This window comes from Barbus barbus (genome assembly GCF_936440315.1).
Source record: "Barbus barbus genome assembly, chromosome: 29".
Taxonomy (NCBI): domain Eukaryota; kingdom Metazoa; phylum Chordata; class Actinopteri; order Cypriniformes; family Cyprinidae; genus Barbus; species Barbus barbus.
The window spans coordinates 4,828,854-4,855,489 of record NC_136757.1 but is presented as its reverse complement, the minus strand read 5'-3'; the positions used below and the strand labels follow the sequence as shown (position 1 = coordinate 4,855,489).

At 36.2% G+C, this 26,636-nt stretch overlaps 1 protein-coding gene across 4 annotated transcripts in view; it reads right to left on the bottom strand.

Moving 5' to 3' along the window:
- The window catches only part of LOC306849840 (AP2-associated protein kinase 1-like), a 62,892-nt gene that overhangs the window by 20,444 nt on the left and 15,812 nt on the right, over window positions 1-26,636 (bottom strand). For 3 of the 4 annotated variants that reach the window (XR_013782379.1, XM_079385186.1, XM_079385187.1), the window contains exons 2-12: window positions 16,316-16,434; window positions 12,036-12,144; window positions 11,773-11,915; window positions 10,782-10,903; window positions 10,617-10,698; window positions 10,316-10,448; window positions 8,569-8,672; window positions 6,220-6,299; window positions 5,934-6,091; window positions 3,233-3,402; window positions 518-711 (exon numbers count right to left, since the gene is read on the bottom strand). Coding sequence is in view for 3 of the 4 variants with exons in the window: in XM_079385186.1 (XP_079241312.1) it covers window positions 518-711; window positions 3,233-3,402; window positions 5,934-6,091; window positions 6,220-6,299; window positions 8,569-8,672; window positions 10,316-10,448; window positions 10,617-10,698; window positions 10,782-10,903; window positions 11,773-11,915; window positions 12,036-12,144; window positions 16,316-16,434 (1,414 nt within the window). In the remaining variant the exon portion in view is untranslated. Of the gene's footprint in view, window positions 1-517; window positions 712-1,993; window positions 2,360-3,232; window positions 3,403-5,933; window positions 6,092-6,219; window positions 6,300-8,568; window positions 8,673-10,315; window positions 10,449-10,616; window positions 10,699-10,781; window positions 10,904-11,772; window positions 11,916-12,035; window positions 12,145-16,315; window positions 16,435-26,636 lie in introns of all 4 variants that reach the window. The other variant, XM_079385188.1, reaches the window with a different exon arrangement.

Here is a 26,636-nt window from a genome sequence, read left to right as displayed (position 1 = left end):
AAACCTTTAGCAAACCAAAAATAATGAAGAAACCCTGCTGAAAGAATGAACAAATAAAGAGTTTAAAACAGCCTTAGATGGTTTTCTAGTTTTAGTTGACTGCCAGTTTGGCAAGTTTGGGATGTTGGCTGGCCTTAGAAGGGTTTTTGGGCACTTTTCAGGAAAACCAACTGAGTGCCAGGCTGGCATGCCAGCTAGACCACCTGAGACTTATTCAGCATAGAAGACCCAGATGTTAAAAACCGTGGCTTGAATTAATTCCAGTTGATTGGAAATGAAGGTTTAAATCGAGCACATTGCATTTAGCAGAATGTTATTCTGAACATATCCAATTTCTACATATAGCAAGACCAAGAAAAAAATAGCTTTGCATGATGTGACACTTTAAGTAGTCCTAATATTGCCACTTTGCTACTCCGTTAGCTACATGTAGTACCAATCTAATGGTACTAATTTACTCAATGCTGGACAATGGTTAAAACTAAACTATAAATGATTATGTATTTCCTTGATTTACTTGGACTTGTTGAGGCTGGCCTCTGCAGCAGCAGCTTGAAGCAGTTGAGTGGACTTGCTCACAGGAACTCCAAATATGGTGCTGTGTGTGACATCACTCAGAATTCGTCTGTGGCCTCCTTTTGGGGCGGTCTTGGGAGAAGAGGGTGGAGTCAAGGAGCCGACTTTATGAACCCCACGACTTCCGCTGACAGACTTTTACAGAAAGAAAGGTATAGAGACAACATTAAAGACTGTTAGAGAATTTAATTTCTAAGATACAAAAAGAGACATTCTGTAGAAAAGATGGCGGTCTTTTAAAGGTGAAGAAAGAGAGCTTCAGATGTACAAAAAAAGACAAATCTGCCATCTCAATAACTGAAAAAAGCTGATCTGTGAAATGAGAAAATATCTAAAAAGGTTTGAAAGGTGAAATGTCTGTTGTCAGATGAATCAAGTCATTTCTATTCATTTTAATAGAAAACTCTTATCTGTTAGAAACTTTAATTTATTCGCCCTCATGTCACTCCAAATCCGTAAAATCTTCTTTCATATATTTTGCTGGGTTCTCGTCTCCATACAATGGAAGTGATTACAGACCTCCTGCTGAGCTACAAAAATGACAAAAACACCATAAAGCCATAGGATTTCGGTGAAGAACAGACCGAAATGCAAGTCATTATTCATTGAAAATCACATCCTCTGTCGCTGCCCTCAAATCCACTTTGCACATTGGAACAAACAGCATTGTGCTGAAAGGATGTGAAAAACCATACACTAATATCATATATTTAAATACAAGGACATAACATTAAACTTGGGCAGAGAATGTCATTTAAAAAATTAGCATGTTAATCACACAAAGCTATCATAAGACTTCTGAAAATGAAATATACTTTTACTTTTTTGGCAGTGTGAACATTCAGCTCAACTTATCCTTAAGTATTTTATGGAAGCTCAACACAGATGATATGGCTTTGGAACAACATGAGGTTGTTAAAGATGTGTCATGACCAGGGTAGCAGCATATTTAATTTTTGACAGGAATGAAAATGAGGAATGAACACTGTTGTTTAACAACATGCCAATTGTTCAGATGACAAAACATCTTCCAAAAACACTTTCAGTAGACAAAACCTCCATTAAAAAGTTTTCAAGTTGTGCATTCTGAAAATTACTGATCCTTTATGTATATATATATCCACAGCCTCATTTTCATCCAATTAAAATTAAATATGGCTATTAGATAGAACACCTCCACTTGTGTTGTACATGGCACCTTGCCCAGCAGGCGTAATATACAATAACTGCCAACACCTACTGATTTCATTAGTGTTAATTCTTAGAAATGGAATAGTCATTATTTACTCAGTTTACTCACAGATGAAAATTAAATATCACTTTAACATGCAAGACAAGCCACCAAGGGGAGGATCAAGGCTTTAGGAAGCAAGGAAAATCACTCTAACAGAGCAGACACAGATGTTGGGAGGGTTACCCTCTGCTCTGGGTCCACTTCAGAGTCAGCGGATGGTGCTGAGGTGGTTTTAAGTGGAGGAAGGGTTGAGGCGTGTGATGTGGGGGGTGGAGGTGCCATAGCTTTAGTTTTAGGTTGGGCAAACACGGTCGCAGTGATATCACCTTCTATACTATTACTGTGTGAAGACTCTGTAGGCAGGGATGGGGCTGTTGCTTTGGTTTTTGTCTGTGTGGTTGCTGATAATGTTGTGAGGCGGTTGGTTTGAGGGTGGTGTATGGGTGGAGGGGGTGCCCTGTTCTTAGGTTTGGACTGTGTAGAAACGGGGGTGGAGGATGATGCTACCGTTTGAGCAGGTATGACGGAGGTCTGCGTTGAGTGCTGCTGCTAAAATAGGAGGTAGGTGCAACAATTGACATCACAATAATGAAACCCATAATTTCCATTTATAAATCCACATGAAAAACCAATCACAACCCATTTTACTTCCATAATCTGACATATTCAAGTAAAATATTAGTAGTAGTAGTATTCATCTATCTGGATTTGATTGGATCATGAAAAGTGAGTGTTCAATGTCAGAATCAGACTTGAAATTAAGGAAGACTATCGTTCACAGTAAAACATGTATTAAAGTGCCCCTATTATAGATTATGAAAGGTTCATATTTTTCAGAGTCCCCAAAAGGAGGTTGACATGCATGAAAGGTCAAAAAACACTTTCATTTTCTTATAATATGCATTTATTTTTACCTTATTTGCTCAACGATTCATTTTTCCAAATCCCTTCTTTGCTTGACGCTAATCTGCGGAGATTGATCTGATTGGTCGATTTCATTTAAAGCAGTGTTTGTGAGCTTTTGTGTACAGCGTTACCGGGGAAACAGCTATTTTTATCGCTCCAAAAGCAGCACCTAGTGGCAAATAATGAATTTGTATTTTCCATTCAGACCAACGCGAAAATCAAGTTTTCGCCGGTCTGCACGCGCAACAAGTGGGCGGGCAATATGCTAATGTTTCATGTTTACGTCAACATGAAACGGTTTGGGATTCGTTTTAAAAACGACTCGTTTCAATGATTCAGAGTCGACTCTCTTTTGAGAGACAATAACTTTATACACGGTGCACTTTCCGATTTAAAACTTTGCAGGATGTTTTCATTCACTTTTTCAAAAATCCATAATAGGGGCACTTTAAGAAAGTAAATATGGTCAAATCTTTTTTTTTTAAGTATTTCCAGAATGGTTCATGTAGCAGTTACCTGTTGTTGAGCAGTAAAGAAGGCTGTGTTTTGCTGCTGCACAAAAAGTTGTGCATGTTGGGGTGTGGTCTGGGGCGGAGAGGGAGTGGCCTGCATTGGAGTGGGCGTGGCTTGTTGCTGAGCGACAGGAACCTGTGATTGGGAAACAGGCTGGGAAGCAATGTTAACACCTGTGATCCAATAGAAAAACAGAATAAAAACATAACATTAAAAAACAGGCCGCTAAAATCCCCACTTGCATACTTGCAAACCACGAAACAAGGAAGAGTCGTGGAACTAGTCCAATGACTACAGAGCCCCGCACATGACATGCGGAAAAAAAACCTGAAATCATGGCCACAGTAAAAAAATTTGTTCAATTTATTAATTTGTAATTTATTTCCTTGTTTGTATTAAGTTAAATCATGGTCACGATTTAACTTGAATGAGGGATGTAATTAACAATGTGTGTCATATGCAGGGCTCCATAAATGATAAACGAGTCAAATTTTGTGAAATATTTATAATGTCCCTTAATGTTTTGTTTTAAAGCAAAATCTATTCAGTATACGTCAAACATTCCTAGTCCACAGCTATTATAATATGCCTATATTACATAGTTTATTCAGAATAAGCTGATTTACTAAGATGCATGTTATTTTCCAACTAGCTATTAGCTATTATTCTGCACTTTCAGTAATTCTACCCAGTAATTTAATAAATGAGTTACTGTAAGACCAACAATGTTTAATATACATGAATATACACCATAGCCACATTTATTTAATCAAAAATACAGCAAAAACTAAGACTGTGAAATATTATTACAACTTAAAACTACTTTTTTAATTTGAATATATTTTAAAATGTAATTTATTCACGTGATGGCAAATCTTTTCTTCTTATTAAAAACATTTCTTATTATTAATGTTGAAAACTGTTGTGCTGCTTAATATTTTTGTAGAAACTGATCCATTTTTTCAGGATCTTTTGAACAGAAAAACAACAGTATTTGTTTAAATTATAAATAGCTTAATTGTCTTTTTTGATCAAGTGAAATCCTTGATAATTAAAAGTATTTATTTCTTTTAAAAATCATTAATTACTGACCTCGAACTTTTGAAATTGTGGTTCGGGTTTACATGTTAACATTCATAACCGTGCTGGAAAGCCCCACCCACAAAAATCAAACCGGTCCAAAATCCAGCTTCACATTGCTATACATTAAAAATATAGTATTTACATTTTCAGAGGTAAATTACGTGATGAAAATTAAACATTTAGTCATTTAGCAGACACTTCAAAACTTGTCATCCTAAATTAAGACAGTGTTACTATCCTGACCCAGATAATCCGGTGCTAAAAGGATAACAATACACATGGATATTGTGACGAGCGTCCCGATTGCTCATCAGCGTTGCCCTGGAGACGAAGAGGAAACACCTGCACCTCCTCATCACGGCGGATCGGCCACACCCGGGGCTCGTTTGCCCGCGGCCAGATAAGCCGTGCGAGGCTGCACAACAGGGAGAGACATCTCCGAAGAGGCTGAAACTAATGCACGCTACTCTTCTTGATTTCAGAGCCCAGCGAGTGACCGATCCTGCCCTGCCCCGAGCACCGCACCAACGCACCGCACTAGGGAGGAAATCACACCACGAAGAGCACCGCCGCACCTCAGCCACCCCTTTGCAACCGACACCCTCACCTTATTAAATAAATCCACCCTCCGGGGTATTTATTTTGAGCTCTCCTTGTTGCGTGATTCTTCCCACCTGCCACAGTGGTGGAGAATGCGGGCAGGCGGAGCCTAGACAGCGCAGTTGGGCAACATCTGATGACGTCATCCCCTCTCGCTCGCATGAAGCCGTAGAGCCCATACGGGGACGGAGGAAGGACAGGGACAGCCTCCCAGCCACCAGTGGGGTAAGTGACGTTCTGTCTTTGTCATCATTACCCCGTGGTTGGTTGAGGCTGTCAACTAAAACCCGCTTTCTCTGTCCCGGTTCCGGCGCGGTGCGAGAGGGAACGTTGCCCGGAGAGGAATCCCTGCCCCGCTGGAGCCTGGTTGAGGAAGGTAGCACTCCTGCGTGGGCGGCGACCCTAGGACGGGGATGTCGCTTGGGGGGGGGGATGTGACGAGTCGGCTGCCTCCCCCCTGTCCATCATCACCACCCCGTCCCTTATTCCCTGGCGGCCGCCGGACTCCGCCCCTTACCTGGACCCTTCCCTCCTGAACACTGCCCTCCTTCACAAGCCCCGCAGCACAACGAGGACACCAGATCCCTGTTTATTTGGACACTTTTTCCCCTTTGGACACGTTATTTTTACCCCTTATTGTTTAATAAAAACCTCTCTGAGGCTTGACGCCACGCCCACTGTGTCTGTCGTTGGCTCCTCCCGCCACAATATTCATTATCAATAAGACATGTAGGGCTTTAATTGGCATTGACTTCAGAAACAGGACGTGACAGCTCGGTAGGATTGAGTGTGTCAGGGGCTCATTAGTGAGGTTTTGAAAACACACTGATTGAACCAGTGGGAATACTAGAGCTGTGTGTGTCAGCCAAAGACACATGCCGGTCAATGCAATGTGTGAAGGGTTGTCAGGGGAAGAGAATAAAAGGGAAAAGAGAGAGTGAGCATGAAAGACTGAAGCCACACATATGAGGACGCCTACATCGTGTTTGATTTTGGATGAAGGTGAATAATGAACACTCACCGATTGGCTGGCCGGGTGCTGCAGGTGCATTGGCTCTTTTACGAGGGGTGAGGGCCGGTTGGATGGGCAGGATGCCTGCGATTGGTTGAGCTTGGCCAGCCTTGGGACGCTGGCGTGGTGCTATGGATGTCTCAGTCATAGGGATTGGATCAGCGAGCCTGAATGACAAATAAAGTTCAAGTCGAATCAGAACTACCACTATATAAAACACCATATGCATCCTAAAACTAAAGAAAAAGTATATAATAAAACGTAACGTGACTTCAAACATCCGAGACCATCTCACCTGGCTTTGATTTGACTCTTCTTGGCCACGGCTTCGCTGGCTCTGATTGGCTCTGGGAGTTTTGCTGGAATAGGTGAATTCTGATGGAAGAAGCGGAATATTATTACTATTTATTGTTATACTTGTGTTCTGTTTTAATAATGTTTTCATTGTGTTTGGGTTTTGCCTCTAGAGCTACTTTCTCTGTCTGTTTAATTACTCAATTTGTTTGCCTCTTGTTTAGTTGATTATGTTGATTTAGTTCCTTGTCCGGTATCGTTTGTGCTTTGCTCACTGTTTCGTAGTCTTTCCTTGTTATTTGGATTACCTTCTTTTGTTTTCACTAATAAACTGATGTGTGTCTGAACTCTTTTCATCTCACTTGGACTTAATGTTACAATTATATTGTTACATTCAGTGTTGGGTAAGTTACTCTAAAAAGTAATTAATTACTAGTTACTAATTACATCTTCAACAGTGTAATTAGATTACTGGACAAATGACTCTTTCCAAAAAGTATTTAATTCATTACTTTCTAAATCCTATATCAACCTCGACAAGTTAATGAATGATACAATGAACAATGGCATTGTTCATGTTAGTTAATACATTAACTAATGTTAACAAATTACACTGTAAAGTGTTACCATTATTCTGGTCACACTTTAGATTAGGGTCCAATTCTCACTATTAACTATACTTTTGCCTCAATATACTCCTATACTGCTTATTAATACTTAGTAAAGTAGTTGTTGACAATTAAGTTCAAGAATTGGGTAGCATTTAAGGATTTTCTTCAGAATAAGACATTAATATGTGCTTTTAAGTAATAATAAACAGCCAATATCCCAGTAATATTCATCCAACTAGTTAATAGTGAGAATTAGACACTAAAGTGTTACTAATATTCTAATTAACTCAAAGTATTTAAAGTGAGAAGGTTACATAAAAAGCATGCATTTTAAGGTTAGACTTTAAATTTTGATGTTAAATGCACTATTGTATTGCATATACATTTACTACAGTATATACACAGTATTAAGTTAAATTACACAAGTAACTGATTAAATTACAGAAAAAACAAGAGAAATCCCTTATTTTATTTTTTTCAAGGAAAAAGTAAGTGAATTACAGTAACTAGTTACTTAGTAACTAGTTACACCCAACACTGGTTACATTTTGTATTTGGTTGTCTTTAGTCAACATGAAACATCTGCAACTCATTCCAGTGAAACAGGAAATTTAACACACACACACACACACACACAAATCATTAGTTAATTAAAATAAAACTGGACTACAATTAATTATAAACATTAGAAAAAAAACAAAAAAAACTCACTTAAATTCAAATACAAATAATATCATCTTGGCTACTAACTGAAATAATATGTTTACTGAATTACTGAAATTATTTTAGTTAATTAAAATTACGGTGAAATTAAAAACTGATTAAATACATAAAATGACCAGGAAATAAAATGTTTAAAATTAAATAAAGTAAAAAGACTATTAAAAAGCACCTAATAAAACTTGAACTAAAAAGAAAACGGAAAATATAACAATGAAAGTGAATCCATAACATTAATAAAAACTGTATCAGTATATAAATAATACTAAAATAACACACACCAATTAATTGACTAGTAATATGAAGAAAGTAGATTTGTCATTTTTTATTTCAGGTGGACTTCAAAGTTTGTTTTTATAAGTTAATTAAATAAGTTATTTAATAGAGTTGAGCATAGAGATGGTTTCATACCAAATTTTTACTGGTGTCACATCTTATGAAATCATAAATGTGTAATTTAATTTCCATGAATGTGTAAAAATAAGTGAAGATGACAATCAACAACAAAAGGTCTGCATGTTCTTGGCACAAACACAAATGTGCAAGCACGTGATTAGCTATGATATTTATTTGTAGACGCAGTCTGAGCCAAACATCCCTACGTCAGGAAGAACGGTCAAAGAAATATTGAAAGTTTTTACACAGGTCATTCCTGTATTAACTCTAAACGACATTTACGGGTGTCAATGTTAATATGTCTTTGATCATGACTCAATGCCTCCATTATACTATCAATACTCTCAGAGTGGGAGGGGCTACTGGATGTGTGCCAGCTGGCAGCCATGAGCGACAATCCACTTCCTGTGCTGTTACGTGCAAGCGCTTACGATATCTGCTGAAAGGGATAGGGATGAATTAAACAGATTAAGCAGCATGTGCTGGAATAAAGAACAAAAACCCTGTAGAGTGTGACAGGAAAACAGGAGAGTAGATCAGGGCGAATGCAGATGGGAGCTTGTGTAGTTATAGCACAGGAAATAGCGAGAGAGATCTTTACAGTATGAATGAGCAGGTCTTACGTGGATATTCTGTACTGGGCATTCTTTCCGTGCCAGATTAAAGGCAAAATACGACACCTGGTAGATATCTGGCCTAATGTCAGGGTCTGGCTCCAGCATGTAACCTGAGATGGGAAAAATTAAACCAATCAAAACATAAGTGTACAAGTGAAAAACTGTTTTGCTAAATCTTGAAAAAATTATTTTTATTGTCCCAGAGAATGAAAATTTATTTTATTCAAATAAAAAAAAAAAAAATATATATATATATATATATATATATATATATATATATATATATATATATATATATATATATATATATATATATATATATATATATATATATATATATATATATATATATTTTTTTTTTTTTTTTTTTTTTTTTTTGTTATATGATGGTACGTTTTTAAAAATACATATATTACCAGGATGTGCATTATTTTCAAAAATAATGCCCCTTGTCAATTATTCCTTGCTCATAATACATAGGTTTAATATTTGGAGTTCAACATTTTTGAAAGAAGTCTCTTGCCCGCCAAGGCTCCATTTATTTGATATAAACAGTGCAATAAATAGTGTAAATAGCAATATTGTGAAATATTATTACAATTTAAAATAGCCTTCTCTATTTTAATATATTATAAATAATTCATTTACAATCATTTTTAGCAGTCTACTCGAGTCTTCAGTGTCACATGATCCTTCACAAATCATTTTACTACGCTGATTTGGTGCTAAATAATAATTTAAAAAATCATTATCCATGTTGAAAAGAGTTACGTGCCTATTACTAGTTACTTTAATTTTTTTTTGTGGAAACTGCAGCATTTTTTTTTTCAGGATAAATGCAGCTCAAAACAACAGCACTTATTTGAAATATAAATCTTTTGTAAAATTATTAATGTCTTTACTGTCACTTTTGATTAATTTAATGCTTTAGCTTTAATCCTCTAGGAACAATAAAAAAAAAAAAATAATAATTTTACTGATCCCAAACCTTTGGTACACATGTGAACAGAATATTTTTTGGAAAATATTTACAATCGAGCTGTATTTTGAAAATACGGTAACACTTTTGATTAGGGAACACTATTAACTGTTTTTAAGGTGAATCCCAACATAACATCGACTGTGACGTTACAGTCAGGATCACTAATGTTTACGCCCCCAATATTTGCATAACGTATACCCGCCCGTGTTCTAGGCCAGCCAGACCTGCACAGCCGAATCAGATGCATTGTTGCCAGATATTGCTATTAAAACAAACAAAAAACGCTAAATAAATAAAAACAAACCAAACTTTTAAATCTTTTGCAATTAAGATAAGATATCGCTGACCCTAAACTGCAACATCCTACTTTATTAACTTCCTGAGCTACTGAAATGAGACGCGCTGTGAAACAGCCAATCAGAGCAGAGCTCAACATTGAGTCACACTGTGAAACAGCCAATCAGAGCAGAGCTCAACATTGAGTCACACTGTGAAACAGCCAATCAGAGCAGAGCTCAACATTGAGTCACACTGTGAAACAGCCAATCAGAGCAGAGCTCAACATTGAGTCACACTGTGAAACAGCCAATCAGAGCAGAGCTCAATTAGCTTATTATATGTAAGCTTATTATATAATTAACTATTAACACTATTAACTACTTGCTTATTAGCATGCATATTACTAGCATATTGGCTGTTTATTAGTACTTGTAAAGCACATATGAATGCCGCCTTCTGCATGACAGAAAAGCCATCATCAGCTGAACTTACGGATGAGACAGTGCATGTCGTGCGAGTAGCGGGAGCTGTCAGGGATGGTGAAGCTGCCGTCACAGATGGCCACCTGACTCTCTCCAAACGGCAATGTGAAAAAACACAACTTATACAACAAGCAGCCCAAAGCCTGAGGACACAAATGAGCAAGAGTCATCAAACCTCCTTTGTGATGTTTCAAAATATGCATATTCACTAACAATCAACTACAGAGACAAAAGCTTTGGCTACTACTGAGATACACTGTCATTGTCTCTAACTGAATTATTCTCTACCACTCTTCACCTCTCTGACTCACCCATATATCTGCTTTAGTAGTGATAACTTTGCCCCCATATAGATTCACCATTTCTGGGGCCCGGTATGAAAGAGTAGTGTACCTTAAAACACACACAGAGTATTAGATTCAACTGATATGAAAATGTAACACTGTGGTGTATAATATATAAAAAACAATGCTCACTTCTTGATTTCTTCTTCTACAGCCGCCACACCTTCTGTTTGTGGATTCTGGGAGCGGTTAATGGCACTGCCAAAATCACATAGCACATAATGTCCTCTGTCATGCAGCAAGATGTTCTCCACCTACAAGAGACACAAAGAGAGGACACACATCTGTAATACAGTAGGTTATGCCCTAGTTTTTGTAAAACTGAACTGGAATAGCTTTCTAAACATCACAAATGAGCTCCAAGATGGGTAAAATTGTAAAAAGGTACAAACATAATAAGCAAAAAGTCATTTGTTAAAGGAATAGTTCACTCAATAATTTCAAAATAGTCATTTTGAGCATTAAGACATGTTTCTCGCAACTGAGAGTTTTTAAATCGCACAACTCTTGACTTTATAACTCGCAATTCTGACTTCTTCGCACTTGCAAATTTATCTCCCAATTCTGACTTCTCTTCTCAGAATTGTGAGATATAAACTAACAATTGCGAGTTATAAGGTCCAATTCTGAAGAAAAGAAGACTATTATCTTACAATTACGAGTTTACATCTCACAATTCAGACTTTATAAGTCACTACTGCATGTTATAAAGTCAGAATTGCAAGATATAAACAAAAAATTTGCAGAAAAAAAAGTCACAATTGCAAGAAATAAAGTCAGAATTGCAACTTTCTCAGAATTCAGAGGAAAAATCTAGCAATTCTGACTTTTTTCTTGCAACTGCAAGTTTATATCTGGCAATTCTGACTTAACTCGCAATTGCAAGTTTATAAAAAGTCAATTGTGAGATAAAAAGTTGCAATTTTTTCAGTGGCGTCAACAACCTTCCATAGGTTTCTGTATGCTTTAATTGAATGGAAGAAAAAAAATGACTTAAATTCTTCTCCTTTTGTGTGTTTCAAAAATGAAAGTTATATAGGTTTGGAACAACATAGAAGTGACTTTTTTTTTTTTTTTAGGGTTAACCATTTCTTAAAATAATAAAGTTCTGCAGGGTTCATACTTTAAGGTCCCGGTGGATGATGGGAGTTTTGCACTGATGTAGTCGAGCGACAGCTTCACATGTGTCACAGAAGATCTGCAGCACCTCCGGCTCACTGAATCCAGTCTGCAAACGCTGGTTCATCAGGTTCACAACCTGCCCACCTGGGTTATTACACACAAACACGGCATAACAATACTGCATAGTAGGTCAAGACCACCAAATCTAGTGGAAAAGGGCTCTGAATCTCAAATCGCATACCATCTTGAGAGAGGGACACATACCTCGACAGAAGTCCATCAATATGAGAACTTCCCAAACATCTCCTGAACCTACTGCTGTGACGCTGGAGTCCATAAAACCAACAATGTTTTTGTTACCCACAAGGTCCCTCTGTTTAAGAAAACCAACACATTTAGATAGAACAATCTGTAAAAACTGAAAATATTTAGCAGCATAACTGTTTTCAACGTTTACAGAAGAAGAAATGTTTCTCGAGCAGCAAATCAGCACATTAGATTGATTTCTGAAAGATCATGTGACACTGAAAACTGGAGTAATGATTCAAATAAATTACATCAATTAAAAGTTATTTTAAATTGTAATAATGTTCATAAGTGGCTGTCTGGAATTGTTAATACTAAGTAACTATTGCATTCTCATTTATTAACTAAAGTCTCCCAACTCACTCTAATTAGTTTTAATGTTTAATCGATTTTTTTGTATATCAGCTTTCTGTAGTGTTCAAATAAGTACTTTGTATTCATTTTAAATGCCTGAAATGTGAAAGCTCCCTTAGTTTTCTGAACATTGGCTAAAAGCTCAAGACAATGGGTCTTTGAGTCGACTAAGTCAATTCCAGTGTGTAAATTAAATAGCTTAGCTGTTCAATGTCCTTTCAAATCGACTCATTCATTAACAAATTTGAAATGCTCCCTGTTAGTCGTCTATTTAGGAGTGCACTGTGAGCAGCTGCTCGTTTTGAAACAGCAAGACAATTTGTGATGCTGAAACAGTGCTGACATTTTCCTCTTGACCATTTAGTAGGGCTCACAGCGAAGTATGCTGGATTTCCATTCTGAAATCAGTCCCAGAGGACACGAGTGACCTTTACCGGCACTGTACTGTTCTCAGCACTGTATTTACAGCAACACATGCAAACTGAGGAACGGGAGACCTCAAATCCTTTCAAGACTGCATGGCTCAGTTTTGCTATTAAGAGGAGCTTAATCAAATAAAGGACAAATGATGCTGGGGGAAAGAAAAAAAAAAAAAAAACCTACAGAGAGCATCCATTTGGATGCTTAAAAGAATAGTAGCCTACATCCAAAACGCCACTGTAGTAACCATATCTGAAGCCATGCAATATCTTTGTGTCAGCAACACACTGAAATTTAAGCCATTTTGTATGGGATGATAATGTAAAGCCAGTTGGTTTTTTCTTCCAGTTTCATTTTCAATACAATCGTTAATAGAGATGCAAGGTGGCACCAGTTCATTTGTATGAAACAAAAAAGGTGATCTTCCTCATTGTTGCTCAGAAATCAAACATCAATGATAACAAACATGTGCATTGCCCTTTAAACTGCAAGATTAACTGTTGAAAACTGGGTAATTGTACGAGTGTATTGGTGACATCATGTATGAAGGATCAGCCAAAACAAGCGTGAAACATGACCAGAACCCAAACTCTTGGTCAAAAAGATGTTCAGCAGACGAGACTGACAGTATTTTGGTATTTATAATAAGTAAATGCTTGTTTGTTTGTTTTTTGTATTTGGAAAACCATTGAAAAAAGGTTTGTGTATGTACAGTATATGTACACTCACCGGCCACTTTATTAGGTTCACCTGTTCAATTGCTTGGTAACACAAATTGCTAATCAGCCAAATCACATGATGTGGTGAGGACGACTTCCTGAAGTTCAAACCGAGCATCAGAATGGGGAAGAAAGGGGATTTAAGTGACTTTGAATGTTGAATGGTTGGCCAGACGGGCTGGTCTGAGTATTTCAAAAACTGCTGATCTACTGGGATTTTCACGCACAACCATCTCTAGGGTTTACAGAGAATGGTCAGAAAAAGAGAAAATATCCAGTGAGTGGTAGTTGTGTGGACAAAAATGCCTTGTTGATGTCAGAGGTCAGAGGAGAATGGGCAGATTGGTTAGAGATGATAGAAAGGCAACAGTAACTCAAATAACCACTCGTTACAACCAAGGTATGCAGAATACCATCTCTGAACGCACAACACGTCAAACCCTGAAGCAGATGGGCTACAGCAGCAGAAGACCACACCGGGTGCCGCTCCTGTCAGCTAAGAACAGGAAACTGAGACTACAATTCACACAGGCTCACCAAAATTGGACAACAGAAGATTGGAAAAACATTGCCTGGTCTGATGAGTCTCGATTTCGGCTGCGACATTCAGATGGTAGGGTCACATTTTTTTGGCGTAAAGACATGAAAGCATGGATCCATCCTGCCTTCTCTCAACTGTTCAGGCTGGTGGTGATGGTGTAATGGTGTGGGGGATATTTTCTTAGCACACTTTGGGCCCCTTAGTACCAACTGAGCATCGTTTAAACGCCACAGCCTACCTGAGTATTGTTGCTGACCATGTCCATCCCTTTATGACTACAGTGTACCCATCTTCTGATGGCTACTTCCAGCAGGATAATGCACCATGTCACAAAGCTCAAATCATCTCAGACTGTTTTCTTGAACATGACAATGAGTTCACTTTACTCAAATGGCCTCCACAGTCACCAGATCTCAATCCAATAAAGCACCTTTGGGATGTGGTGGAACGGGAGATTCACATCATGGATGTGCAGCCGACAAATCTGCAGCAACTGCGTGATGCTATCATGTCAATATGGATCAAAATCTCTGAGCAATGTATCTAACGCCTTGTTGAATCTATGCCACGAAGAATTAAGGCAGTTCTGAAGGCAAAAGGGGGTCCAACCCGGTACTAGCAAGGCATACCTAATAAAGTGGCCGGTGAGTGTGTATAACTGTAGAAAGAATAGAAAATAGAATAGAAATATAGAATTTAGAATATAAATTGTTTGTAACAGTATACACAGTCAAATGTTTGTGGTCAATGCATTTTTATTAATTTATTTTTATTATTATTATTATTATTTTTAAGAAATTACTTTTATTAAGCAAGGATATGTTAAACTGATAAAAAAAAAAAGTTATTAAAAGACATTGTTACAAAATATTTCTTCTTTTTAACTTTTTATTCATTAAAGAATCATGAAAAGAAGTATAATAGGTTCCAAAACAATATTAAGCAGGACAACTGTTTCCAATATTAATAATAAATCAGCATATTACAATGATTTATGAAGGATCATGTGACACTGAAGACTGGAGTACACTGTAAAAAATGACCGTGATTTTAACGGTAAAAAAACTGTGAAAATGCTACAGTAAAAACCAGTTAATGGTAAGTTCCTGTAAAATTTACAGGGAAAAACCGTAAACTGACATTCTCAGAATTCCCTGCGTTGCATTTCAAATGTTTTTGAATTTGATGTTTTTTCTTTGAAATAACTGTTTCTTCTTAGTTTTTTTCTCAGTTATGTTTATTAGGGTTGTATGTTACATCTAATGTTGTTAAATTAATGTTTCTTGCATATTTCAGTTTATTGAGTCTCACATGATGGTGTTTAATGCTTGTGTGAATGATACTGTGCACCTTCTATACATGTTATTATTTAAAAGCTGCTTGTGATGGGTTTGGTTCATCACGTGACTTTCTCATCACCACCTGCATTTGGTGGTTATCAGTGTATTTCAAAGGTACAAAACAGATTTCAGTACTTTAATAGGTTGGAATATTAACGTTATATCAGTTAATGAAATTACGGTATTTAACTGTAAATTTACGTTAAAACCGTAAAACCTAAAAGGTTGTTACCATATTTTTTACGGTAGAATTCAAGCAACCACAGCTGACGGTTTTTTACCGTAAATTTTACGGAATGTTTTTTACAGTGTAGCTTTGATCACAGGAATAAACTACATTTTAAAGTATAGGAAAATAGAAAAACATTAATTTAAATTGTAATAATATCACAGTATTACTGTTTTTGATCAAATAAATGCAAAATGGCAAATCTTGCATAGTCCCTCTTGAAAAAAAAAAGTTCAAAGCTAGTTTGTAAATTTGTTCAGCAGACAAAGCTAATTTAATTTTAATTTTGTTTATGGCCCATACTTGCTTGGTCTATATACCTCCTGAACACAAAGTCGTGCCTGCATGAAATTTGGTAGCCATCAATTTGAGGACGCTCTAATTTGTGTCAAATTCCACCAAAAGGAAGCAGTATAACTAAATAAACCCTGATAACTGCTGCTTGTGGCGATATCTAATAATTAACATTCATTCATTTGGCAGACATTTTTAGCCAAAGCCACTTATAGTGCACTCAGAGTTTATTGTATCAGTACGTGTATTCCCTGTAAATCTAAAACGCTATTTTTAGTGTCATACTTTACCAGTTGACAAAAACAAATAAAGAACTGTCTGTGTTTAAGGGAATGTCTCACCATAATTTGAATTTCCCCCTTGCATACTTGAAGGTCATGTTCATTGTTGACATACATTCTCTTCAGCGCACAACGGACGCCCTGATGAGTCCTCACCAGAAATACGATAGCAAAACCACCTGTGGATAGAAAACCAACAGCCTGAAAATCTTTAAACAAAGGACAGTCGAGCTACTGAGAGCTCACATGCAGAGAAAGGCAAATCGATCTCATTTGAGATTCAACAAATGTAACACAGTATCACAAGGAACACAGACAAGCTTTGTCCAGGGAAATAAGGAGGTACTGGACACTGGTTCCCTTGTGCTATCAGACCAACCGGCAGTGGACACACAGTATATAATCATATTATTGATAGGTTAACCTCATTTTAATATTGTTACGTCTAACAGTAAGAGTGAGCACAAGAACTCACAAAAACCCTTTGACTGTGGAAATGCAACTCTCTCTCCAAATGAAAATTAATTTGTGCCTGATGATGCATTACAATAACTAATGCTCATCCTTGGGGTTAGTGGTTTAAACAAATGTCTAACTCTCTCTAATATATAGTAAAGGTATAGGATCGGTATCGGTATCGGATCGGGATCGGTTCTGAAAAAGTGGTATTGAGCCACCCCTAGTCATCCCTGTTGCTTGTGCACCTTTTCCTACCTGATTTTTTCCTTCCAGTCAACTTTGCATTTAAGTGAAAGAGAACTCACTCGTGCACTCTCTTATAGACCGCAGGGCTCGCAAAATCGCTAGCCCGACGTCCCGGGGCTATTGTGTTTTCCAGTCGGGCTACCAAAATGTATCACTGCCCTGCCCGACGGGCTACCTAAAATACAGGGCAGGGAGTTTAAGGCCTTAAAAAGTTTTAAATACATTAAATGGTATAAGAAAAGTCTTAATTTTAATTTCAAGAGATCTTACAGTTGGGGGCGGAAAGGCAAGAATCGCGATATGGCTGGAAACTTAAAAAGGCTATTATGTCATTGAATAAATATGAGCGCTGCACGTTTTAAAGTCAAAACAAGGCACGGATGTCTTTGTGAATATATCTCTGAAGGGAACCGACTGTCCTCAGAAACGTATCGCTGACATTTTCATTTAATCTTGCCTATAAAATGCCTGATGGAGCAGCGTTTATGAGCGCGGTGCTGCTTTGTTTACAGCCGTCACCGGGGGAACGGATCGCTTTATTTCAGCGGCCGCTCTTAAAGCGCCACCTCATGTCAGAGAATGAATTTGCATTTCCAAAAAGCCTATCTTTTTTTTTTTTTAATTGAATGCATGAAAAAAAAACAATAAGAATAGTCATCGTCAAACAGCAAACAACAGTCCAGGGTCAAAAAGCCTATCTTATGTTTAGATCGACCCATGTTTTTACGTAGCAAACACATAAGAGTTGTAAATGTGAAAGAAGCTAATGTCCCACATGAAAAAAATACTATAGTAATTTATAGTAAATAAATACTATAGTGTTTTTGAACCATACTATAGTAAAGTACTTTAATTTGTTGTGGTAATTCTATATATGCTGTGGTAATATAACTCTGGCCGATGCCGATATTTAGAAATCAGGGCAGCCGATGGCCGATATATGATGCCGATTTTTTGGCCGATTTTCTTTCTCTCTTTTTTTCCCCTTCATCTCAGGGATGTTAATTTTTTTCAGTAATTTATCAAAATATTTAAAAAGGTTTGCTGCATGGTTAAAGTATAAAACAATTAGTTTTATTAGAGAGAGAGAGAAAAGTAACGTATAAGTCGCATTTTATTCAGAAATAGGCCTAATGCCGACGTGAAATGTTTACAAACATTATAATAAACACTGTAAACATAGCTAGGCTATTTTAGTTCCCCTCACTCCACAACAAATGCTTTCAATTAACAGTATTTAGAAAATAACAAGAATTAAAAATATAAGAAGCTAGCTATAAACGACAAGCCAAAACGAATTAATTTAGGCTAAAACGAAACTGAAACCAACGTTGGGTCTCTCATTCGACACAAAATCAAATGTTTCCATATTTGCGATTTATCTGAATGCCAAAATATTATTTATTATGTACAAGTGCATCTCAATAAATTAGAAAGTGGTGAAAAAGTAATTTTTTTTCTTGTAAATCATATATTTTAGATGCATTGCCTGACCTGAACCCCATAGAGAATGTATGGGGTATTGTCAAGAGGAATATGAGAGACACCAGACCCAACAATGCAGATGACCTGAAGCCGCTATCAAAGCAACCTGGGCTTCCATACCACCTGAGCAGTGCAACAAACTGATCACCTCCATGCCACGCCGAATTGAGGCAGTAATTAAAGCAAAAGGAGCCCCTACCAAGTATCGAGTACATATACAGTAAATGAACATACTTTCCAGAAGGGATTCACAAAATTTTTTTTTTTAATTGGTCTTATGAAGTACTCTAATTTGTTGAGAATCATCACAATTAAAATAACCAAAGACTTAAACTACTTCAGTCTGTGTGCATTGCATTTATTTAATACACGAGTTTCACAATTTGAGTTGAATTACTGAAATAAATGAACTTTTCCACGACATTCTAATTTATTGAGACGCACCTGAACTTCACAGAATTACTGAATTTCACAGGAAAGATTTGTTTATTTTTTATAAATAAAAGAACTGTATTTCTTTAGTCAATTATTAAAGTATTACATGTTACACGGGCTGGTTTATTGATTTTTAAGTATTTTGGGGATTTTAAGAACGAGTGGAAAATGTGCTGAATGTTTAATTTCATCCAAGTGAAATTAACAAGCAGTTAGACTTAATTTACATTCGTTTTAAATGCGGAGCCAGGCGCGAGTGGACACAGGTTGCGTGCGTGCTTCAGGCCTCGTCCATGTTGCCAGATGCGCTCGTGAGAGACTTGCAGAGCAGAACCGGACGCGAGACCATGAGTATAAAAGTGTGTGCGGCTATATATTTTCTATGGATTCTGTCGACACAAATCTGCAGACTGGCTCTGATTTCGGTGAGCTTAATAGGTACGTTTACCCTAATTTATTTGTTCTTATTTTATTATTTACTATGTGCCAGGGATGCATCGGTATGAACATTTCTCATCACAATTATAGTGACCAAAATTATCACGGTTATCAGTATTATCACGGTATTGTTAAAATGTGCTGGAGATGTTCAAAAAGTACCTATACATAAATCACTTCAAGTTTTATATTTAAAAATCAACAAACAATAAATAAAATGACGTTTTGTTTGCATAATCACTAAAACAATAACATTACCAATGACGTATGACAACTTGACTGACCCCAGCTTAATAGCATGTTCAAATATCTAATGTAAATGTTCAAATAAAGCTTTGAAAAAGTTTCAGAAAAATGTAAACCTCACATTTTAGCCTTTAAATAAAGAAAAAGATTAAGTCAAAATGATAATTGATTAATAAATGATTATATGTATTTTATCTGCTCCATAAATAATTCTAGATAACTTATCTGAATTGTTTAAATGTGTAGAATCCACATACGCTTGTTTACAGCAGGGCATGCAAATTCGGTCTGTTTTTGTCCAGACAGAAACTGCACACAGGCTGAATGTAAATATAACTAAGTCTCTGTAAATCCACTCTCTTGACACTAGGTGGTGCTTATAGAAAAGCTGAATGCAGCGGTTTCCAGTAACCTCCGCGAACAAAGCAGTATTGCGATTAAGAACACTTCTTTTAGGTTTTACATGGAGCGAACATGAAAACAAAATGCCATCGAATCGTTTCTGAAGACAGACAGAACCTTCAGAGGTACATTCACCTAAATAATTCATTCATAAATTAATTTGCATAATTCCCTCAGCACTCTTTTAAAACCTCCCAGTTTTTCCGCCCTATTTCCACTCAAAACGAAACTAGTCTGCCGTGCGCACATGAGACTGGTACTTAAAACTGTGCTTCATGCTGGACAGTATTTATTTATCATGAGATGTTCAGATCGTGGTAATCCAATACGGTTTTAATGATAATTAAAAAATGAAAACGGTAATACTAACCGTGGGGAATTTTATCATGATTTATCGTCAAAACGGTAATCGTTACATCCGTACTGTGCGCTTGTATTTTTTATTTATAATCAATTTAATTCTGAGCGCATGATTCTTGGGTGGGGAGGGGGCGTGGTCCATGCCACCACAGCTGGAAAAACATTTGCCTAGCGACAAATCTTTAGGGATCGCCCAAATCTTATTTAGTTACGGAGACTCGCTGATACTCCGAGATCTTACTCGCACAAAAATAAATAAATAAAAATGAACAAGTTCTTTGAAAAACACCTATGACCTTTGAAGCATGTCTAGTCTTCATGCTCTATGTTGACTATGGTTTCAATAATAATAAAAACATATTTGCATAAAGCTTCCATATTTGTCCATGCCCATGTTGATGAAAGTATTAAAAACTAATTTAAGATACATTTAGAACAAATAAAAATGTGCGATTAAGTTGATTAATCGCGAGTTAACTCATGACAATCATGCGATTAATCGCGATTAAAATCGCCCTAATATTTATGTATAATCTGTGTTCATCCATCTGTCTTCAAAAACTATTTACTGTGTGTTGAATGTATCCTCTCACATCAGCCTCATACAATTAATTTGTGCTTGTATTGACTAGCATGAGAACTAGGGATGGGTATCGTTAAGGTTTTAACGGTATTACTACTCTTATCGATACTGCTTATCGATCCGGTACTTTAACGGTATTCTTATCGGTACTTTTTGTTTTACTTTGTTTCTTTGTTCATATTCTTACAGTATCTTATCTTATGTATATAAAACACTAAAAATGCCTGCGCTTCATCAATTTGTAAATGCACCAGTGTGCAGGTATTTTTAGTGTTTTATATACATAAGATAAGATACAGTAACAACATGAACAAAGAAACAAACTGACAAATACAATAAAACAAACACACAAACGAAATGAAATAAAGAGTGCTTTCATTTTTCCATGAAGGTCTACTAATATTAATGTTCAGGTAAGTAATAGTTACAAAAGTAATCAAATGTAAATGAGCACTGCATAGTTTTCACTGTATGTACTGATAGATTTATGCTTATTAAAGCTATAACGTTGCTCAGATTAAGAGCTGTGGGTGATTTTCTCTTTGCATTTTGTTCTTTGATTAACATTGATGGCTCAAGCTCCAGTCTGACACTTTAAGACAATATACTGACACGCATCGGATTTTCTCCCAACTGTTCTCGTCCTCTTAAAACATAAAAGTGAAGACTCTCATAACCGGCCATTTTGACACATTGTGTGTGTATTTTTTGGCATATTTTTGTGTGTTATTTCGACGTGCCCGAAGCTCAAAGTGTGCTTGTCCGTTTTGGAGCACGCCGCCGCGCAGGCACACGTGCGCACACACATTTCAGCCTGGGGAACAGCATCACTTGTGCAGATTGTACTTTCAACGTTTTACTATCAAATATGTCCTGCAATGTAGCAACAGTAAAGACGGCATTTTATAACAATCACTGATTGAGCTGATTCAGATGTTAAGTTTTGATTCGGAGGAACGAATCCGCGCCGCTATGAAGGGAAGGGAGTTGTGCTAGAAGAAATGCGGCTATAATCCTTGGAAGCCAAAATCGAAAAAAAATAAATAAATACTTAGCTTAATATAACAGCCACAGGCCTAAAGTGTGAGCAGATGTTTGAATAGTTGGTTCTCTCTTCTATCGTAATTAAACAGGACATTCATGTTGCATGTGCTGAAGCTCCTCCGCGTGAGCGCGATCTGGCTTCTGAATTGCGCATAGCAAAAATGCATCATAGACAAATGTTTGAATATTATTGCACATAAAAACAGCTGGCGACATTATATATATATATATATATATAGAGAGAGAGAGAGAGAGAGAGAGAGAGAGAAAAAGAGAGAAACAATAAATGTATGCGTGTTTTCTTAATTTCTCCAATACCGACAGAAGTACCGATAACGTCAGAGCTTATCGATACTCCGGTCTTTCATAATTTAGCCCCGAGACCGATTTAATACCGAGTTTCGGTACCCATCCCTAATGAGAACTAGGATTTCCTACCTTGTAGAGAAATGGGCCGATTAAACATATTAAACAATTCAACAAAAACTGCATCTAAAACCTGAGATCTTGTTTTAACTCATGGCAAAACGTTTTCCCAAATACATTTTGCATGTATTTTTAGCTGTGCATGGACACTGAATTTGAATTTTATGAATATTTTGGAAACAATGTCCTTGTGAGGTTTCACCTTCATCTTCATAAGAATGTATAGACTATCTGTAAACTAAGGTTGAACTGGTTTGTCTACTGCTTGTCTGACCACAGGCTAATCAATCAAGTAAAATTAAACCTAGATTAGCAACACAACAACAGACCATAACATTGCCACAACAACACTTTTAACATCTGACACCAAAGTTATATTGTGGCAGCAAATCCAGGAATCTCACTTTCCAGACTGTCACAAAGTTACGCTGACACAGCAAATGTTAGGTCATCGGATTACACAGCAGTTAGATGGAACGAAACATTATGATGTTAAACAAAAAGAGTACACATAAGAACAAATAAGAAAATCAAAACAAATGAGAGTAGAACCACATTGATTACCTACACATTATTCAATTAGGATTTCAATGTCAAATAATTATAATAATAAAATGACTATTTACTATTATGTTAAGGTAAATGAGAGGTGATGGAGGGAGGGACATCAAAATGCACAAATAAATTCTGCTTTTAATTCAAATGGATGTTTTATATCATTATAAAGGCTATATAGGAAGAGTTAATTTGCAAAAACATAACTCAGTTTTTAAAAATTTTCAAAAATCATGTTTTCCATTTCCAATTAATCTCAATCAAACTGCAGTTGGGTTATTTTGATCAAGTAAAAATAACTAACAAACACAGCTAACTAACACAATTAAACACAATAAAAACATAACATAAAAACATGATTTAAAAAAAAAAAAAGTTATCTGTTTTTGCAAATAAACTCTTCATATATTTAAAAAATATATATATATTGTAAAAGTGCATAAATGAAAAATAAATATTTTAAAATATATCATTAGTTTATAATTGATAAATGAAAATATTTGTGCGTGCCACTATTATCTTTTACAGCCAGTTTTAAGAGAGCTCACACAGCTTCATATAAACCTACTGCCAAAAGCTGATTAAATCAAATGCCACATGAAATAGTTTATGCACAAATACAGCACCGCACACACTCTGACCATGAGTCAGACTAAGATAAACACATGCAAACACATGGAAAATGGCAATTACTTCAAAACCAACAAACCACGCCTGTGCCCTTGCAGCGACACACACACACACACACACACACACACACACACACAGTGCCCTCAGATGAGGTGTGGTGTAGCTGTAAGTAAACGGAGAATGGGATTATGTAAGGGTCTATAAATATCACCCCACTATCTTGTTTACAATGGCACTTAGGAAGAATCTGTAAGAGGCAGTACTGAGAAGCTTACTGTACTCAAAACTACAGCATGAATACTTCACAGTAGATGCTTAAACATCACACGTGTTGGCATGAGACAGCAAAGTAATATCCAATCTTTCAACTTCTGTCATGCTGAGCTAAATTCGGCCTAAAATACCTGGTTTTAAACATTTTCATAAAGTCAGGTATTATTTTGCTCTTATAAATATATGTAAACACCTGTTATGCGAAATAGCTTATTCAGGACAGTACTAAGTAAGAATTAAGTTACTTAAGATCATTTTGCATGTTCGGCATGGGGTATGTAAACTTATGAGTAGAACTGTAATTAATACTAAAAACAAAATTACAAAAAAAGAAAACTATTCTATTCTCAATTTATTTCTTTGTTACTTTTAAGGAGTACTTGGAAAAGCAATTTTTACTTCATTGAGAAACACTTGAATGCAACAGTCTATTGTTTCAATTGTTAACAATTTTACCATGTTAAATAAAGGAGTGTGTTCATATTAGTTTGTGTCAACATTGTATTATGCATTATATGTATTCAATTCAAAAATACAATGGCTTCAACAAACCCTGTGATTGGCATGTTACATTTCCGGATTAAAAATTCATATGGATATTTTGGGGGGCATAAAATGGATGTCCTGAAAATTGTCTAGAAGAATGAAATACAAAAATGCATATTTTGACACATTAGGAGTTGTGATTCCCAAGAGTGTTGATATTTGAATTAATAACTCATATTTTTGTTTTTTAAAATGATGTGTACACTCATTTATTCAGCATGTGAGGAAAATGTTATTCTAAAAGTGATATTACAGTAAAAAGTTATCGTTAAAATGTTTCTTGAAAGTGGTATAAAAGATTTTCAAAACCTTATGAAATCAACATGAATACATAGTACATCCACAGGTATTAACAACACGTAAAAATACATTAATCCACCTATAAATGTAGTCCCGCCTCTAAAAGATGACAATTTTACATCTTAAGTATGTTTTTGTGCCACCTCTGAAACAACTTTACTCTTGGCTGAACCTCAACAAGCTCATCCTGTGTCATGCGGAAACCACTTTATTGTCCCAGTCGATTGCTATTGGATAAAATCTAAATGAACCAATGCTGTCCTCAATCTTGAAACAGAGGCCATCAAAACGTGGAGAAACCAGCCCATTTCCTTGGCTGTACATTGATGTTTCTGTGCCACCTCCATTGTGATGTGAACCCTGTGTCCCAGCATGCACTACTCAGGCTTCTTCACTGAGTGTCTCACATGTCATTTCTCTATTGTACTGAGATACAAAGACAAAATTACAGCTATGTTTCCAATACTCAAGGACAAATGATGACATTGTTGAACAATGCTTGGAGACATTTCTCTCTGCTGATCTGAGACCAGTAATATGGATATGATTTTAAGGGCTACATCATCCTCATTTACTCACCCTCAAACCTTTATGACTTTCTTTCTTCAGTGGAACACAAAGATAGTGTAAATGTTGAAGGATTTAACAAAATTATATTGGAGGAGACACACATCATAAACCTGAAAGTGGCCAATACAATGTATGACGCTTTATTTCAAGTCTTCCAAAACCATATAATAGCTTTTGTGAGAAACAGAACAAAATATAAGTCATTATTAATTGAAAACTTACTTTGTGCATTCACGAGAGAAATATAGTTTCTAATTAGTCCATCCATTTCTACTAGTCTGACACATTCAGTCCATTTTGCAAACTAGTTGTGAACAAGACAAATAGCCATTATCACACTGAAAGGGTCTCTCATGAAAGGTAATCTCATGTTACATAATGAATGAGCTCAGTGAAAACACAATGAGCTAAAAATGGGTAAAAACTCAAATATTTGCAGAGAGAGATGCAGTGAAATCCCCCTATATTTGGAAAAAAAGACAGTACGGGACTTTATAAATGAAGATATCAAAAGTAAATGTTTGTTAAGATCCAGAATGTCATATAATATTGAGATGTCTTTAGTAATCCTTGAGTTACAAACTTTGGAAAAAGAATATTTTGGCACTCAATGTTCTATCATTTTTATTGATTTATGTTTTGGATAGGGAAACAAGATATATTTTCCCTCTACAAAAGAAAAAAAGTACCAGCTAAATGACCCACATTTGGTTTTTGATCATGTAATATGTACAATTTAACACTTTACTCAAGGAGCCACATTGAGATCCCAATTTCTCTAGAGCTGAAACTTACAGGGCCTTAAAAATATAGAGTCCAAAAAAAATATATTCAGATTTTTTATTTTTCTTGAATTAAAGGCATGCTTTGAAAATTGAAGACGAAAACACGAAAAGTGTTTTTCCCCCATTTCTGAACTGTCAACCATTGGCATATACTGCAACAATTATTTAAGTCAGCATATTTCACTAAAATCTTAAAAAAAAATTAAATAAATAAAACAATGCTGCCATCTTTTTCAAGCTATTTTCCCCCTCCTGTAATTTGGCTCCAAGTCTCCGGTGGAAATTGTGGATTAAAAATTAAGTAATATGAATATAAAACTTTGTCCACAGCATTTAATATTTGGCGTGTCTATTTACTCTAAGTGCAAATAGCTCATCCATGTGCACTGACTAGTCCAATCACACGTTGGTGGGCGGAGTTAGTGTTTCTCCCTTTTCAAATCTCATATCGCATCGGAAAGGCCTTTATTTTCAATAAAAATGAAGGAAATAATCAAAAAGTTGAAAAAAGTATCAGGTAGGGTTAGGGTAGGTGTAGGGAGGGCTTTATTGTCCCAATAACGTGGCATCCATTTAATAATTATATTTAAAACTATAA